General features: G+C 50.8%; 1 protein-coding gene across 1 annotated transcript; it reads left to right on the top strand.

Moving 5' to 3' along the window:
• Positions 1 to 478: 478 nt before the first annotated feature.
• TCTE1 (t-complex-associated-testis-expressed 1) lies at positions 479 to 11,337 on the top strand. The gene is made up of 5 exons (XM_039697931.1): positions 479 to 633; positions 4,773 to 5,030; positions 7,059 to 7,627; positions 8,701 to 9,150; positions 11,055 to 11,337. Exons 2-5 carry the CDS (start codon positions 4,847 to 4,849, stop codon positions 11,229 to 11,231), a joined length of 1,380 nt encoding a protein of 459 aa, XP_039553865.1. The 5' UTR covers positions 479 to 633; positions 4,773 to 4,846; the 3' UTR covers positions 11,232 to 11,337.
• The last annotated feature ends 6,661 nt before the right edge of the window (positions 11,338 to 17,998 follow it).

Here is a 17,998-nt window from a genome sequence, read left to right as displayed (position 1 = left end):
GGCCTTGAAGCAAGCCCATTTCAGGCACAGACAGCATACCTTTAGCCGTAAAAACATTTAAGGAAACTGGTATCTTGAGGATAGCGATGTATTCATGCTTTGAATACAAACTGGTATTCAAACCATTCACACTGCACACCTTGCCCCATTCTTTCCATGATGCCACAGCGGCAGCTGCTGCTGCAGCAGTGTCCGGCACTTCGGCAAATGCTCCCTCCCCAGCCAGCACTCGTGGGGCATGGTGGCGAGCTCCCACATCCCCTCTGTGCTGGACGAGGGGGCTCCACTCACCACGGCGCTGACTCTCAGCAGCTGCCCGGGGCGGGCGACGGGGCAGCGCCATCCCGCATCCCGTCCCTCTGCCTTCCTGCTGGCTCTGCCGCCCGCACGGCCCGGCAGCGGGAGCGCCCGGCAACGGCCGCGTCCGTGGCGACAGCGCCGGCGGCGAGCGCGGGGCCGGGCTGGTCCTGCTCCCGCTGCGTTCCCTGCCCCGGCAGCAGGACAGAGCCCGCAGCCGAATCGGCCAGGCCCCGGTGTGGGCAGGGACCCCGCGCGTGTGACGGCCCGGTGCCCCGGCGCTGCGGGGCCGGGCACGGCCGGCGCCCGTGGCCGGCCCTCCCCGGCCGCTCGCAGGTCTGACTCGTGACGAAGCGGCCGCGCCGATGAGTTTCGGCCCTCTCGGGGCTCTGGAGAGGAGCTTGGCTGGCAGGGGGGAGCGCAGGGCCGGCATCCCGAGGAGCTGGGCTGTGGGGCTGGCGGGGCACCCAGGCGTTCTCCTTTGTCCCCTGGGGAGGGGACCCCTCTCCGGGGGCTGGCACGGCAGAGCCAGCTGCGCGCAGTGCCGGGGCTGTGGTGGGCAGTGCTCAGGTCCGAAAGGGCTTTTGGTTTTGTGACATCCCACCAGGGCAGTGGTCCTTCCCAGGTCGTGCTGGCAGAGATGCAGGAGCACAGTTTTGGCCCTTCACACCGCCAGGATTACAGTGGTGATATGAACCAAATTCCCAAACGGCCAGCTGACCTCACTCTGCTCAATCTCCCATTTACAGACAAATTTCATTATATCTGAAGCTAAATAGATTCCTCATTTGGCACCTTTTTTTTTCTTTCTTTTTTTTTTTTTTTTAAACTCACTTAAAGCCCATTGCGGTGTCTCAGGCCCTGGATGTTGTCTCAGCCTGCAACATGGTGTCCTAATGCACACTTAGCATCAGCCTTTGGAAGTTCCCCAGAGCATGGCAAATCCCCACGGGTGTCAGTGGGATCAGCGGTGTTAGACAGACTCAGGATGACTTGCCTGCACTGCAGGTAACAGCATTAAGGTCTGCGCACCTCCAGAACAACTGGCTTTTGCAGGGTGCTGCTGCAGTGGCATAAGAGCTTCCTCAATTAAGGGACAGACAGAGCTCCAGTGCAAATGCAGTCTTGGCTGGGGCATAGCCATCCTTAGAAATAATTTATCCTGCTCTTACAAGCTCTCCAGTAAGCACAGTGTTTACAGTTGTTCCGTTTCTTGGATCTCTGTAATCCTAGTAGGAGCATCAGCCAAAGGTCACCAGTTTCCATGCAGCTCTTCTTTTCTGGTCTCTCTGGGATTTGGTGTGAATGAAAAGAGCAAAAATCTTTTATTTCAAGATCAAAACAGGTTTAGATGAAGAAAGTTTGTAAGGCATGTTAGTAGCAGCATAATTTGGTTGTGTGAGTAGATTTCTGTCAGTTCCTCCTGGGAAGGGAAGTGTGATTTCCTTTATTTTTTTAAGAAGTTCAAGCATTATTTACTTTTCAGTCTAATCTGGGTGTTAAACGATAAAAACTGGGGATTTACTACATGGCTCTGTTCATGGTATATTGTCTAATAGAGCCTTTTTAGGATAGGTGACTGATGTATATGCAGAGTGGGTGGGAAGGAGCGTGCATTAACAGTGTTGAGTTGGTTTATTGATAGTGAATTACGGCGCTACCCCGTGTTTAAATACGTGCTTAGCAAACCCGGCTCTGGAAGCTGGCTTAGAGTCTCAGCTCTGGCTGGGTGAGACTCCCACAGCTGAGGCAGAGGGGGTGAGCAGGGAAGGAGGCCCTTCTCTGGTGGTAAGGACACCTGGCAGGTGTGTTCACCATGCTGGCGTGGTGGGAATGGATGTACTGTGAGCAGTGGCTCAGGGTCAGACCTGGCACCACAGGCATGGGGTTGCTTTGGGTGCTTTGCAGCCTTGCTCCTGTTTGCTTTGTAATGAATGACAAGTGGGCATGGTGGAGTCAGCTGGGCTGACATGCTCTGGGGCTCAGATCAATGGAAAGCCTCTCAGCAGCCTGGGCAGCCCTGCCCACAGCAGCTGTGTCTCCTGCCTGGACTCTTGGAGCCCGTTCAGCAGCTCTGCATGTGCCATGGGTTACCCACCCTCTGAAAATCAGCCTACCATCAGTAAACGGGCAATCCCATCGTCTGCTGGAACAGACAGGAAATAATCCTAGGCCACCAGTCCTGCACTGGCTCGCCCCAACAGCTGGCTTTTAATGATTGTTTCCAAAAGATCAGGAAAGCCATCAGAAGCTCCAATCAGCTGTGACTGGCCTGGGGGACAAAATTATACAGATGCTTTTCCAATAGGACAAAGGACTGAGCAAGGAGAAAACAATTTTCCCAGTCACTTCTATTAATGCCACCTCACTGCCTTCTAGCTGTGTTTTGCCCTTCCATGGAAGTCCACTGAGCACCAGGAGTTGGGTCTCAGCTAGGATAGTTTGTTGTGGAGAATCAGGTCTCTTCCTCCTGAAAGGTGGTCCATCATCATAGCACCTTCCTTAGGCACAAGGACCTTTGCAGGGAAAGGATTCCCAGAATTCTCACAGCTGCCTAACACTCATTCCTTCTCTTTCCACTTCCACCCTTCACCAGATCAGGCTCCCTTTTTCTACAGCCTTTACCTGTGTCATCTGTACACCACTGCCTCCCAGGAAATACAGCTTCCCTGTCCTTGGCACCCTTCATCCTCCTGCTTTGGGCCAGAGAATGCCCTGCCACTGCCATCTCCACCCTTTCCTGACTGTCCCTCTCAGGCCTGCCTCAAGTGTGTTTGAAGAAACCTTTGCTGACATATTTGCAGCATGAATAATTTGCTCCTCTCTTCTAGACCTCAGGATTTCACAGATCTCCTCTCTTTCCTCTTTTGCAGACCACTCCTTAGATGCCTTTTGGAAAGGGAAGGAGCAGAGGGAGTAAGACTAGCAAAGCCAGCTCCAAAGCTTTCAGGAAGAGGGCAGTGCTGGCAGAAACAGCACCAGCTGGGAAGGCTGAGGTGAAAGTAGCAACCTTGTGCAGGGAAAGGAAGGACTGAATGGTTCATCTGTGGACCACTGTCTGGGTCACATCCCTCACAAAGGAGGAGCTGGTTGGGATCAAACCACCCTTCAGGTGAGGGATGTGGTGGTCAAAGATCCTACATGGCAGTTATCCTTTGACAGGATGCTTTGACCCTGTGGTGGTGCAAGGCCACCACTGCCCTGAGATATCCTCTTGGTCATGCAGGAAGGTGTTCTCACCTCTGGCATTGCCATCCACCTCTGCCTCATGCTTCTTTTAGGTGTCTGCAGTCTGTAACTGCCCAGCCCTGTGCTGCAGCCCTGTTAAGTCCAGTTAGCCCCAGTAAGGATCAGCATGGGTCTGTATGCCCTGAGGGATGCTCACCAGACCTAGATGCTCTTGTGGAACCCGGAACTCAAGTGGATGATTCCTTCCTGGTGTCTTTTCTGCCTCTTTCAGACTGGCTGGTCAGAGAACCATTAGGACTTCCAGGCAATAACCATACATGTGGGATTCTGAGAGCGCTGGCCTTGAGGTTGGAATAGGAAACAGCAAATGGAAAACTTCGGTCTGGGAAAGCTCTGCAAAGCTAATAGGAGAGCGCTGGCCTTGAGGTTGGAATAGGAAACAACAAATGGAAAACTTCGGTCTGGGAAAGCCAGGCATCCTTCCTTCTGCTCCAGGCTGGTCCTTTTAGCTCATATCTGCTTAGGCTCAGTGTGGTCTCAACAGGTCTGACCCATCTCATCATTTAATGGATGTTTGGAAGGAGTTCAGCCAGAGAATAATGGAGAAAAGCAGGAAAAGAATACACTTACAATGTATTCATCTGTAAAGCATCTGTCTTTAGAGAGTCATAAGAACAGGCATACTGGATCAAACCAGGGGATAGCTGGCCCAAAACCCCATCTCTGACAGTGGCTAGAAGCAGACACCTGGAGAAGAGTAGAAAAACAATGCAAGTGTGTGTTCTTTCCTGCAGCACTCTCCCCACCCCCAGCTGTGTTCAGCTGCTCACACTGAACCACATGACTTCTGTGTATTTCATCCTCAAAGGGTTTCTCTACCATGGACTTTTCTTAAGAGTCTGCAGACTCCTAACATACACAGCATCCTGTGGCAAGGAATTCCCCAGTTCAACTGTGTGAAGAACCCTTTGGTTTAAGCCTAGCTTCTGCCAGCTTCCCCTATTACTTTTATTGGAAAAGACAGTAAACAATCAATTCCTGTCCATCCTCTTCAACAGCACTCTGAATTAACACCACGTTATTATCTCCTTATTGCATGTGGTGCCTAGAGACCTCTTTGCACAGGGCAGGGTATAAAGATGAGGCTGAGTAATAGTTGTTTGGCTGCAGTGCTTCCAGTCCAAAGCAGAGGAGGCAGGCAAAGGGCAAGTGTGTTACAGGAGAGCAGTGTGAGCTGACCATTAATACTGCTAGCTTCTTTCTAAAGCTGCCTTTTTATTTTGCAGGTAACCACGCAGTGGTGACTCTCAAGGAATTTTCCCCTTGCTTCTCTTGAAGGAGAAGTAGGTCCTGAGCAAGGATGCAGCAGCCAGAAGCTGGTGACAAGGGCAGAGCCATTCCCTCACCATGCCCACCTCAGGCCAGCCTCACCGATGGCTCATTCTACACACGCCGCTGCATCACTGAGGATCTCAGCTGGTCCCTGGTCACTGTCCCCCAGCTCACTGAGCTCTGCATCCAGCACATCGCTCACAATTTCGAAAGTAAGTGGGAGCACATTTACTCTAGGACACATGGAGAGAGGGTCAGCCCCAGAGAGCAGAGGGTCAACAAGGCAGGCGGATGTATCTGAAAGGCAGTGTGGCACCCAGCCCTGCCAAAGGAGCAGATGGGGAGAAATATCCCCTTGGGCAGCCAGTTAAACAAACTGTTTAGTTGCTAAGTATGTATTTGTACACTCTAGGGATGGTTGTAGTCCTCTGTGCTGCACTCCAGGTTGTGACTCTGTACTGACCTTGTTCTATCACATCATCTTCCATTGGTGCTCTTCTGGACTCACCTCAACCATGACTGGGGCTGTGCAGTTGCTGTTTCCTGCTATTGATTCATAGAGAGTTAGGGCAGTGATCAAGGATGGAGCCCTGTTGTACTGAGTGCTGTACAAAGAGATGCAGAATTGCTCCCTGCCCAGAGGAGCTATCATCTCAGTATTGTACTCACAGGCTCAGCCCTCCTCCATGGCTTTTGGTGGTGATGTGACAAGTTATATCCTCAGGCAGGGAATGTGCTTTTGAAGCAGGTGGACTGATGAAACACAGCAAAACAGAAGAAGCATGTCTCATCTGAGAACTCACGGGGAGGGGGAAAAGAAGGGCCTGTCTTTTTGGCTGACTCAGTGAAGTGGCAGCAAAGACCAAAGATAGTTTTAAGGCTATGTCCACACTGGGACTGTAAGACAGTACAGAGGAGCTCAGTGCTGCCTTATGCCAGGAGCTGAAGGTACTTGAGGTACCTTCAGCTCCTGGCATAAGGTACCTGAAGGTACAGATAGTTTTAAGGCTATGTCCACACTGGGACTGTAAGACAGTACAGAGGAGCTCAGTGCTGCCTTATGCCAGGAGCTGAAGGTACTTGAGGGTCTGAGCTGGGACAGCCTTGCAGTCCCAGCAGCCCGATCAGTCAGTTTGATGCCAAATGCATTGGATGTTCACTGTGCACATGTAAAAGCAGTGGGCTCCTTTTCATGGGGACCCTCATGCTGTCACCTGAGCTGTGAGGCTGCACCTTGCCCACAGTGGGGCCTGAGTGAGCCTGAGTGAAGCTAACCCAGCCCTGCCCATATGTGTCCCACCTCTGCTTGTGTCGTGGGACTTTGCAGAGAAGGTCACGGGACACTGGAAAATAGACTCCAGGAAGAGGCAGTGGTAAAACTGTCAGTGTCCTTAGGAAGGGAATGTCCCAGAAATTGGGGAACTATAAAGCTAACGCCACTTTGTGTTTCATAATCTGGTTTCCCATGCACAGATAGGTTTCTTCCCTTATGACTTATGTTACTCAACACAACTGTGTACACATGCTCAAATATTCATGGTGTGACTACACATGGCTTTTCTCTGGCATTTCTGGGCACAAAGAATTTCCACCAGAGAAGACAGCTGAGACTTAGGGCAAGTATTGGGAAAGAGACTCAGGGGAAAGAATATCTGGGAAAACAGAATTTTTATTTAAACAAGGTGGACCTAAAAGCTAGGAGTGTGCCTCAGCAAAAAGGAACAGGAATCAATTTGAGGTAAGACCGATGCTTGAATTAAGATAAATAGGCACAAGGACCTGCATGAAAAGCACACAGTTGTTCTCAAATACTGTTCTTCAACATGCTTAGAAACCAAAAGGGAGAAAGTTCAGCAAATAGCAGGCCAAGCTCTCCTATCACTGTAAGGCTGAAATAGTTCTCTTGGGAGCAGAATTCCTGCCCTGAATATAAACTGCATTCAAACCAAGTTTAAATGTGGAGCTCAGTTTCTGGCGCAGTTCCCAAATATTATGAGAGTAAACCAAATTACACTGATGTTCCATTGTAAAAGTTAGAAATCGTGTATGGAAATGTACAAATGAATCCTATATGTGTTCTGCCAACTTAGCTCTGTGCTCCAGCTTCTGGCAACCAAGGAGAGAGCCAGTATCAGCAGAGGGGAGGGCATGAGCACACAGCTGGTGCCCCAGGCAGAACCATAGTGCCAGCAATTGCTCCTATGCCCACACCAACCTCTCATGGTTTTTATCTCTTCCAGAGAACCCTATTTTGAACAATCTTCTGCCTGAGCACCAAAAGAAGGTGGTGGACAGGCTCTCCACCAGCCTTCCACTCGCTGTGACTGCCAACACAGTAAGCCATGAAGAGTACTGGAAGAGGTGCTGTATGGAGCGCTGGGAAGTGTGTGACGTCTCCAACTATGGAGACAGCTGGAAACGGATGTTCTTTGAACGTCACCTGGAGAACATTGTGCAGTTTTTCATCCCTAACACCACAGACCCCCAGGAGGTCCTAGAGCTCATCCCGCTCTGCAAAGGCTATGTGCGGAAACTGGAGATCAATCAGTTCCTGCCACCTTTGCGGGTAGATCAAAAGGAGGAGACCAGTGACCTCTCTGACACAGAGGATGATGCTGAAATTGGTGAGGTCTACATGCATCACTACGACCTGAGAAATCTCATTACTGATCTCCCTCACCTTGAAGAGCTTCATCTCATTTATGGTGTGAAGAGCTGTGGCATGAACTTTGAGTGGAGCCTCTTTAACTTCACTGAGCTGGACTGTTCCAACTTGGCTGCTGCCGTGAAGATGTGCCGTAACTTGAAAGTAATATACCCCAAACTGAACCTTACTGCCTCAGCTAGATCTTCAAATTCCCTGTGGATAGAAATACAGGGACCAGTTTTGCTTGCAAAAGGAAGGTACCACCCTTCCTTTTGCAAATTACAGACTCTGACAGAGTGCAGAGATGTTAAGCTGCTGGCCTAGCGCTGAGTATCTTGTTCTGACATGTCCTTGTTGGAATGGGTTGTCAGGGGATCAGTGAGAAAAATATTTGCTCCCACAAAACTTGTTGCCTGTAGCATAAGAAGCAGCAACACTCCACTGTTTTAACTCCTCATATGGTTCTGGGAGGCAGGAGAGGGAAAGTCCAGAGGGAAATTTTCATTAGGAGTTTTTGGTAGTTTTGCTCAATAAATGCATGTCAGCCTCTCCCAGAGGAGCAAAGACCCCCAAGAACAGCATGGGGAAACATTCACACTTGCCTTAGAGCAATGAGGGATTTTCCTCCTAAGAACTAACAGCATCTTCAGCTCTGTGGCAACTGCAGGGCAGATAACTCAGCCCCTCCAAAACATCAGTGGGCATTGCTATCCAGAGTGGAGACAGAGTGAGCTGGATGAACTCCCCACAGACTGTCATGCTTTGGGAAATGTGGCTTCCAGAAGAGAAATTACCTCTGTTGTGACTATTAAGATGTCCCAGGCACACAGGACATTGTACCGTGGTTATCACTGGTGCATGTGTTCATTCAGACAGGTTAACTGTGATCTGGTCTGGGTTCTGCTGCTAGTTGCTGCAGATGTTTGGGCAGCTTTATCTTGCTTTAATTTAGCCCCCAGTTAGAGATCTTGTGCAGTCAGAGAGAGGAACAGGCATTTCCAGGAAGCAAACCCTTTTTCTCTAGAATAGGCATGGGACATCAGTGGCATGCCCTGCTTGCTGGAAGTATCAGCCCACTAGGAAAGCAAATACTTGAGCCTGCTAGCTAAAGGTGAATGAAGTGAAGGGAGGTGAATCCTGTCTGGTGAACTATAGGTTTAACTCCGTGATGATCTTGTACAAAGCTCAGTCCAAAGCACTGGCTGTTGTAGTGACCCTGGTTTTTATGCCCACAGGTTTTCAAGCTGACACGAAGCAAAGTGGATGATGACAAGATCAAGCTCCTGGCCCGTAACTTGCAGAATCACCCTTGCTTGTTGGAGCTGGACTTGTCCCACAATCTCATCAGGGACCACGGGGCACAAGCTCTTGGCAAGCTGATCAGCCACAGCAAACTAGAAACCCTCAATCTGTGTAACAACCAGATCTCTCACCTGGGGGCTCAGGCTCTTGCTCACGGCCTGGCTGAGAGCTCCACCCTGACCTCCCTGAATCTGCGCCTCAACTTCGTGGAGGACAAAGGCGGGGAGGCGATTGGCCGTGCCCTGCTGACCAACAGCAGCCTCAAGTCCCTCCATCTGGGAAGTAATAACCTGTCAGGGCCAACCGCGGCAGTGTTCTCCCAGGTCCTGGCTCAGAACACCACTCTGACGAGCATCAACCTCTCATGCAACCACCTGGGGCTGGTAAGAGAAGCCTTTTCTGCCTGCAGTCTGTGACCCTGTGTGGTGGCCTTGCAAAGCAGATCCTGAGCCTGTCTCAAAGCCACAGAGGCAAATGCATCCCTCATTTTGCATTCTTGCTATGATAACAATCAGTTGTGAGCAGGGAAGAGACTGTAGCAGATGTCAGGAAAGAGAATGACACCTTCTCTGCATGAACATGCATTTACCTCACTTGTTACCTCTAGCTCTGTTCTTAGGGCTGAATGTGTCTTTGAGGCTTTGGGCTTTTGGGCAGAGAGGGATTTCCCCCTAGGAAACTGAAAATCAGGAAGCACGTCTGGGAAAAATCACAGACGCCTCGCACACGTGAGCGTAGCTAATGATAGGCGGCATGAGGGTCTCATGCATATCCTCTGTGCTTTGGATCTGCTGTGCCATCTGTCACTCAGCAGCACACAGAGTGTCACCCTTCCCAGAATTTCTCCTGTCCATCACACACTCAGAGGAGACTGTTAGAAAATTGGCTTGGTTGTTGAGCTTCTTTAACTCACCCTGTGGGCCGGGAGCGGTGTGGTGGGTCAGGAGTGTCATGTCTGTGTGCTCGTAAGTGGCTCCTAAAACACAGGCTTACATTTTCTAGACAGAAGAGCACCCACAGATCTTAACTGCATCCCTAAGAGCTGCAGTATGCAACATGCCCACAAACCAGACCGCTTCTCTTCTGCTGATTAAAAAGAGCTTTAGAAATCTGAAACTAGACAGCCAAAAGCAATCATGCTGGCTTTTAAACTTTCTGTGCTGCCTCGATTATTCTCACTGTCATATAAAGAGACAGCAAGCCCAGCTGTCCCTGCTGGCAGGAATATTGGCATCAATGTATTTGACAAGGGTTTTGAAAGGATTTGATGGCAGAAAACCTTTTGTGAGTTCTGAATTTTATGGTCCTGGATGTGGAAAACCATTTGAGTTTAATGATAGAAGGGGGCAAAGTTTGGAAAAGATAGAAGGATTTTTGTTTAGTAAATAATAATCTCTGTGCTTAGTATCTTCCTCTGATGAGCTCTCCTGTTACCCATTTGTGAAGTTCCATGGCAGCCCAAATGGTGGCTGGCAGTGTTATCTTTGGGAAAATTGGGGGTTTTGCTAGAGATGCATTCAATTCTGACCTCTGTAGCCCATTAAAAAGAGACCTCTTCCCAGTCCTTTTTGCTCTGCCCTTTTTGGCAAAAGGGCTAAAAGGCAGGGTGTTGGGATCAGGGGACCCATCTGGATGGAGGAGAAGGGGCAGGAGGTGTATTTGGTACCTGGAAGAGAATAGCAACAGCAGAAAAAAGTTCAAGTTGTCACATCCCTAAATACAGTGCTTCATGTAGTGGGGAAATGCCTCTGAGTGGGTTGCCTCCCTAAGGCTACATCACATTTTCTGTCTCATGAAGGCTGGTCTTCAATTACATGAGATAATTCCTCTCAGGAAAGCCAACCCAGCCTGGGAAATGGCATCCAGACAGAAAACTGCCAGTTCTGGGCTCTCACAACTGCCAAGATGAGGAACAGCACTCTAATCCCTTTGTCCCCAGCCAGCAGTAAGCTGGGAACCAGGGGACAGGGGGGAGCAGACTCCTCTCAGGTTATCATTGCCAGATGTGTTATTAACCAGCATGAGCTTGAGAACTCCTGACATGGTACCCAGAGGGAGTCATTAGCTTGTGTCATGTCACAGAGAGCTGCATAAGGTTACACTCCTCCTCTGCACTTCTCCTGTGAGCAACATTTTGGACCTGGGTGGAGGCCTTTATCCCTTTTGGCACCATCTCATGCACCTCCCACTGGCAGCAGCAGAAGTTGCCCTGGGGAGGAGAGAAAAGGAGCAATACACTTGTGTTTTGGGTGTCCTCCTTTAACCATCCCCTCTCATCCTTTTGCAGGATGGTGGGAAGAAGCTGCTTGAAGGGCTGGCAAACAACAAGACTTTGACTGAGCTTGATCTCCGCCACGCAGAGGTGGAACAGGAGACTGATTTCCTCATTCACGAAATTGTGTGGGCCAACCGGGAAGCAGTGAGGCTGGGATCTCAGCAGCACCCCACCACTGAACCCCTCTGAATAAAGTGCTCCAGGGAGCAATGAGCTTTGGGTGTGCACTTTTGGAAACACTTTACTTCAGGGTCTTGGTTTTATTTGCTTTTCTGAGAAACACTTAACTTGTGGCCGCCACCGCAGCCTTTCCCAGACCCCCATCGTCCAACCTGTGACTTCACTGGAGACAGACATTTGATCTCAAGGCACTCTAGTGGCACCACAGAGCAATCTGCCTCTTAAGCCCTCTCTCCCACTGCATCCTAAATCTCACCTCACATGCTTTGATGTGCTCCAGCAGCAAGATTAGTTCAGGCAACTGAATATTGTTTCACCTGTAAAGCAGCTAAGATGAAGTCTCTGCCACTAAATGGTCTAGTCCAGACCTAACTTTAAGATTTTGCTGAGGAGGATGTGAGAGGCATAGAGGATTGAGGGAATGTTTTTTCTAGCTCCTCAGCAGCTTTTTCTGGCTATTTCTCTACTCCATAATCTATTTGAATTTATAGTAAATCTCTCTGGAGTCTGATATGGGTGGTGAAAAGTAAATAGAAATAAATTCAATAAATCAAGAGGTCTCAGCACCAAGGTTTCCTGCTTTGGGTTGCTCTGCTTTTAATCTGTGCTAACCTGCTTAGCAACAGGTGAATTCTTTACAACCAGATGCTTACCTTACCTAGCAGTGCTCTTCTGTGCAAACATGCCCAAAACAATCTGTGTTTTGCGTAACTTCAAGCTAGAGGGGTCCCTTCAGTACTGCTGGCACACATAGCTCACAAGTTTGAAGACAGTGCAGCTTCCTTGGGCTTGGAGCAAAATGGAGCAGCTTCCTTTTGCTCTACAGGCTGGTGTCACCTGAGGATAGGGCAAGGCACATACTTGAGTGAGTTGGTCCATTGACCATCCTGCTCAGGAGATATGAGGGAATTAAGCAAGTGGGTTAACTTCCATCCCCTCCCACCCTCTGAGCAACGCAGGAGCTTCCCATGCCTCCCAGCCCTGCCCAACACCAGTGCTCACAGACCCACTGCTGGCAACCACCTCAGTGAATCATCTGAAACTTTTATTACACCGATTTGGTTTACAATCTTTGTACTTTGATATTTCCAACAAAAAAGGCAACATTGTGATATACTGTTTGTACATATATAGAGAGACAGACAGAGCTAGATCATATTGACAGAGTTGAAAAGTAAAAACCATTTCCCAGTGTTCACAAAAGAATTTATTCACCACGTACCCGCTTCTGCCTTGCCCTGCCTGATGGATACAGACACCGAGGGTGCCACTGGCCCCTGGCTGACAGGACCTTTACCTGCACTGTGTCATGCCCACATAGATCAGAAAGGATGGAGTGCGAGGCTGCCCTGGCAGCAGGGGTGCTGACAGGGCTCAGCCCCAAGCCCTCACAGGTTTGTGTAGCTCCCTTCCCAACTACTGATGGATGCTCCAGGGGCTACGTCCAGAAGAATTCCTTACTACCAGCAGCAGCAGCTGTGAAACCTCCCTACCTGGGCAACTCCCACTACCTGTTTCCCATCCTCGAGACCGAGGTATTGAATATACTTATTTATTTTTATTTGCATTTACAAAATATTTTCACTGGATGACACACCTCAATGAGATGAGAACTCATGTTCAGAAACAGCAGAAAAGACCCAGATCAGCATCAGGCTGATGAAGCAACAGCTCCAGCAGCAAGGGTGGGGGTTTAATGGGGGTGGCCTGGTCCTAGGCAAGCCTGCCTGTAGCTCCAAGGACAGGGTCGCAGCTGTCAGCCAGTTGTGCAGTGAAAGCTCATGCTTGGAGGGCAGCAGTGAGATCCTGCAGACATGCTAGCAGACACATGAGGAGGAATTAGTCACCAGAGCCAGTGAGGACAAGGGATGGAAAGGGCTTGGGAAAACACATCATCACCAGAACAACTTCTGACTTGCTTTTCATGATATTCACTGCTCATTTTCCTGCTAACAGCTTGAGACTGTTAACACCACTTAAGCACCCTTCAAACCCACTCCTGGCTGCTAGGTGCAGGAACGCCTGGACAGGTAGCTGTTGCCTGGAGAACTCTTTGCCCTCTCTCCCATCCATCTCTTGGCCAAAAAGCAAAGTCCACACCAAGCAGCCTGCAGCACTTGCCCACACCCAAGACCAACAGTCAACTATCTGCCAATCTGCAAGGGTTGAAACCATTTCAAATGCCACACACTCTGGCCAGACAGCAACAGCAGACTGTTGGAGTGTGAATTCCTGCATTGGTGGGTCACTTGTCAGCTCCAGGTCCAGCTACCACAGGATGGGTAACTAGCTGGTCACTGTGCTGAGTGCAGGGCCAGAACAAATACCTCAGCTTTCCCATGAAATCGATCTCCAAGGAGTACTGACAGGCTCTGAGGAAGGGGGGTCATTTGTGGGTCTCTGTTTGGAGGAGGGAATGAGCTTGGGCACTGCCACCACCCCCCAACACAGCATCAGCAGCACTCAGCAGAGACAAGCTGGGAGCATCCCCTCACCCGTGGGTCTGTGCCAGAGAGATGGTGAGAGACAGGGTGGCCAGAAGGTAAAGAAGGGGGAATGACACAAGGGAATGACATCCCTGGGGCTGTGTGGGGGTGTCCCATCAGGCCGGAGCAGGGGCACCCGGCTGGCTCCATCCCAGAGCAGATGGCGAGCCCGGCTTCTGCTGCTCTGAGCAGAGCGCACACCAGGCTGATGAAGCAACAGCTCCAGCAGCAAGGGTGGGGGTTTAATGGGGGTGGCCTGGTCCTAGGCAAGCCTGCCTGTAGCTCCAAGGACAGGGTCGCAGCTGTCAGCCAGTTGTGCAGTGAAAGCTCATGCTTGGAGGGCAGCAGTGAGATCCTGCAGACATGCTAGCAGACACATGAGGAGGAATTAGTCACCAGAGCCAGTGAGGACAAGGGATGGAAAGGGCTTGGGAAAACACATCATCACCAGAACAACTTCTGACTTGCTTTTCATGATATTTACTGCTCATTTTCCTGCTAACAGCTTGAGACTGTTAACACCACTTAAGCACCCTTCAAACCCACTCCTGGCTGCTAGGTGCAGGAACGCCTGGACAGGTAGCTGTTGCCTGGAGAACTCTTTGCCCTCTCTCCCATCCATCTCTTGGCCAAAAAGCAAAGTCCACACCAAGCAGCCTGCAGCACTTGCCCACACCCAAGACCAACAGTCAACTATCTGCCAATCTGCAAGGGTTGAAACCATTTCAAATGCCACACACTCTGGTCAGACAGCAACAGCAGATTGTTGGAGTGTGAACATTCCTGCTTTGGTGGGTCACTTGTCAGCTCCAGGTCCAGCTACCACAGGATGGGTAACTAGCTGGTCACTGTGCTGAGTGCAGGGCCAGAACAAATACCTCAGCTTTCCCATGAAATCGATCTCCAAGGAGTACTGACAGGCTCTGAGGAAGGGGGGTCATTTGTGGGTCTCTGTTTGGAGGAGGGAATGAGCTTGGGCACTGCCACCACCCCCCAACACAGCATCAGCAGCACTCAGCAGAGACAAGCTGGGAGCATCCCCTCACCCGTGGGTCTGTGCCAGAGAGATGGTGAGAGACAGGGTGGCCAGAAGGTAAAGAAGGGGGAATGACACAAGGGAATGACATCCCTGGGGCTGTGTGGGGGTGTCCCATCAGGCCGGAGCAGGGGCACCCGGCTGGCTCCATCCCAGAGCAGATGGCGAGCCCGGCTTCTGCTGCTCTGAGCAGAGCGCACACGGCAGCAGGAGACAGTGGCCAGCTTCCCAAGCCTGGCGGCTTCTGCTCACAGAGACCCAGGCATCGATTTGCAAGGTGTCACACTGGCATATGTCACAAACAGGATGGCAGGTTGATTTCGAGCACTGACTTGGGGAGGAGGAACAGGCTGCCACAAGGCTGAGCAGAGGCTGTGCACAGAAATGGTTGCTGTGTTCAGCCTCCCTTTGCTCCCACGGAGCTGGATTTGTCTAGGCTGAGCTGTCCCTGCCCCTTTGGTACCTACCCTCTGCACAGTCAGCCACAGTGCTGGTGGCTGGGGTTCACACACAGGGGGTCCTGAAAATGGGGGTGCTGTGCACTGCCTGTGCTGTGTGGGCACAGCACAGTGGGGTGAGAAGGAAACAGCATGCCTCCAAAACATAGTGCCAAGCACTCCTGCCCTGAAACATACCCAGACAACTAACACAAGCTCTCCCAACCACTGGGGACCCACCACTGTATTCCATCCCCCCTACAGCATGTGTGCCCTGCGTCCAGCAGCTTCCCTCCAACCTCAATCGCCTGCTGGCCCCATGTACCACCCTGCTGACAGGGCACTTTGGCTAATCTAGATCCTTTTGTGCTTCTTCAGTTGCAATGAAGAGGGATGAAGCCTGAGCTTGTGTGGCTGGGAAGATGGGAAGTGGCGCAGAGCCAAGCCCTGCATCAGCTTCCCTAGGTGGAGGGGACAGCTCAGAAATGAAGCATTCCTCCTCCCTACAGGGTACGCCTGAAATAGCCAGGCTTGTCAGATCCCTGTCTCTGGCCGTGATGGATTAGCCTCTCCAAGGCACAAGGCAATTTATTCATTAGTGACATTTACACCTTGTGGCTGCGTTAGCCATCGTGGTTGATGACACGTGCTCAAGCTGTCACTGCTGGGCTTGGAGGCAGCATTGCTGCTCCAACAACACAGCGAGACATGGCCTGGGCACCTCAGCTTAGGAATACCTCCTGCCTTTCTCCTCAGCCAGAGCATGCAGAGATTGCTTTGAAAGCCCACTCTGTTCCTGAGCTTCTCTATCAAATGCCCTGGTCCATTTGCCCCCCACCCTCCCTGTCTTGCAGCACCATTGCTCCAGCACTGCATCCTCCTGCCCCATTTCACCTTGTGTCTCCTGTAAAAGCCTTTTACAGAAGTTCTCAACCAGCTCTCTTCCTCCCATGTCTTGCTGAGCATTCACATCCTATTCTGAACTTTGTCAGCTGCCCTCAGCCCCAGCAGAGAAGCACAGATCCCATGTTTGGAGACTTCTCCAGCAGATATGCTGCTTTCACCATGATGCTGTCCCCTGCTCCCTCACTGCCACAACAGCTGACCTGCCCCTCTTCTCCTCCCTGGCCTGGAGAGCAGGATCACCAAAATGTCAAGGCCTTCTGTTTTCTAACTTAGGACAAGTGCTGCAAAATTCTCTGGGAAACCACAAAGTGATGCCAAAGTGATGCCAGGATGTGCTGTGATTGCTCTGCAGCAAGCAAGCAGTGGGCATGCCAGGGCAGGGAGCGCAGCTGAAGGGCTGAGCACAGGCAGGGGTGTGCTGATGTCTGGCCACCAGCATGCCTGGGGTCATCATGCATCTGCTGGCATTTCATGGTGCCCAGCAGGGAGGGGACCAAAATGATGGGAATGCACGGCCTCGGAGGAGTTCAGGGGAGGGGAGTGCTTTGGCTAGCTCAGAGGAATGAGTTTGCACATCAGGCTTGGGGAGAGTGAGAAGAGCTGGAAAGCATTGTCCAGGGAGCAGAGCCGGCAGCTCTCCGGTTTCAGACAGGCAGCAGTGGATTAGCTTGTTCTCAAACACGGCTTGCTCCATGCTTTTATCCCTGCTCCCTGCCACTCTCTGCAGCAAATGTGACACTTCACACCATTTCCTCACAGAAACCAGGTCAGGAGTTTCTTCTGATGAAGAACAAGCAATGCTCTGTCACCCTGAAAAGCCCTTGCTGCAAGAGTGGATGGGTGTCACCACACCAAAGCCACAAACATATCAACCCTCTGCAGGGCCACAGGTCCCAGCTGTGCATGAGCACATAGAACCCCACCCTGCCACGTCTGGGTGGATGGCCATGTCACACTCCAGGGGCAGAGAAACATTTTAAACTCTGGCCTCCATTCCTGACCAACCTACCCCACTGCAAAGCCACATGACCACCATCCTGATCTGCCTTGGGCATTCCTTCTCCACCAGCACGGCACCTTACTAACAGAGATAGAAGGAGTGGAGAGTTTAAACTCACATCATCACCAATTTTATTTTTTTTTTTAAGCAAGGAACAGCAATGTGAAACACTTCTCACAGCTGTTAAGGCCTTCTTGCGGCATTTCAGTTTGAAAAAGCCATTGGCATTCCCAAAGTGAAATCCTGTTATTTCGGGGTCTAGTTGTCACTGCTGTTTCCCCAGCCAGCTGAGCAGTGCTGCTGCATCAGACACACTGCTGCTCTCGCTCCCCTCTGCTCAGCCCCTGGGGACAGGCTCTTCTTGGGGGCAGCTGCAGCACAGACAGAGCCCACCAGCTTCTGCCGGGGCTGAGCAGGAGGTGATGCCTGCTTTCAGCTGATCCTCCCTCTGCATCTGCTTCTGGAAATGTGCATAGACTCAGGCTTGGGATTTTCCAAATTTTCACCCTGACTGGTTCATGGGCTGCCATCCAAAGTCTGAATTCATGCCACGGCAGCTGACGGCGCTGCTAATGGACGTTGGGACCATGGGACTGATACAAAGTACTGCGTCATCTCACCACATTCTAGCTAGGCTTTTTCTTTCACTAATGTGAGTAGCTAAGATTGCAGAAGCAGCTTGTGCTGATGGAGAGTGAAAGAACCTCATGTGTCTGTGTGTGAAGTTATTTTGTTCTACAAAATCCACTAAATTATAATCACAGTAGGTGATCCATCCGTTCACAGAGTTCGAAGGACTGGGGAGGATTCAGGATGGGCACCAATTTCTCACAAGCTTCATTTCCCCCAAATAAAGTTTACAAAAACCAAACAAATGAACAAACAAACAAAATGGCCCAACAAAAAGAGTC

The sequence above is a fragment of the Passer montanus genome, unplaced genomic scaffold (genome assembly GCF_014805655.1).
Source record: "Passer montanus isolate IOZ18808 unplaced genomic scaffold, ASM1480565v1 scaffold12, whole genome shotgun sequence".
Taxonomy (NCBI): Eukaryota; Metazoa; Chordata; class Aves; order Passeriformes; family Passeridae; genus Passer; species Passer montanus.
The sequence above is the reverse complement of the archived record's forward strand: the minus strand, read 5'-3'. Positions and strand labels throughout refer to the sequence as shown.

Coding starts and splice junctions, on each gene's coding strand:
- TCTE1 (XM_039697931.1), top strand. CDS start 4,847: ATGCAGCAGCCAGAAGCTGGTGACAAGGGCAGAGCCATTCCCTCACCA. Junction 5,031..7,058: donor CATCGCTCACAATTTCGAAA/GTAAGTGGGAGC, acceptor TATCTCTTCCAG/AGAACCCTATTTTGAACAAT. Junction 7,628..8,700: donor AGATGTGCCGTAACTTGAAA/GTAATATACCCC, acceptor TTATGCCCACAG/GTTTTCAAGCTGACACGAAG.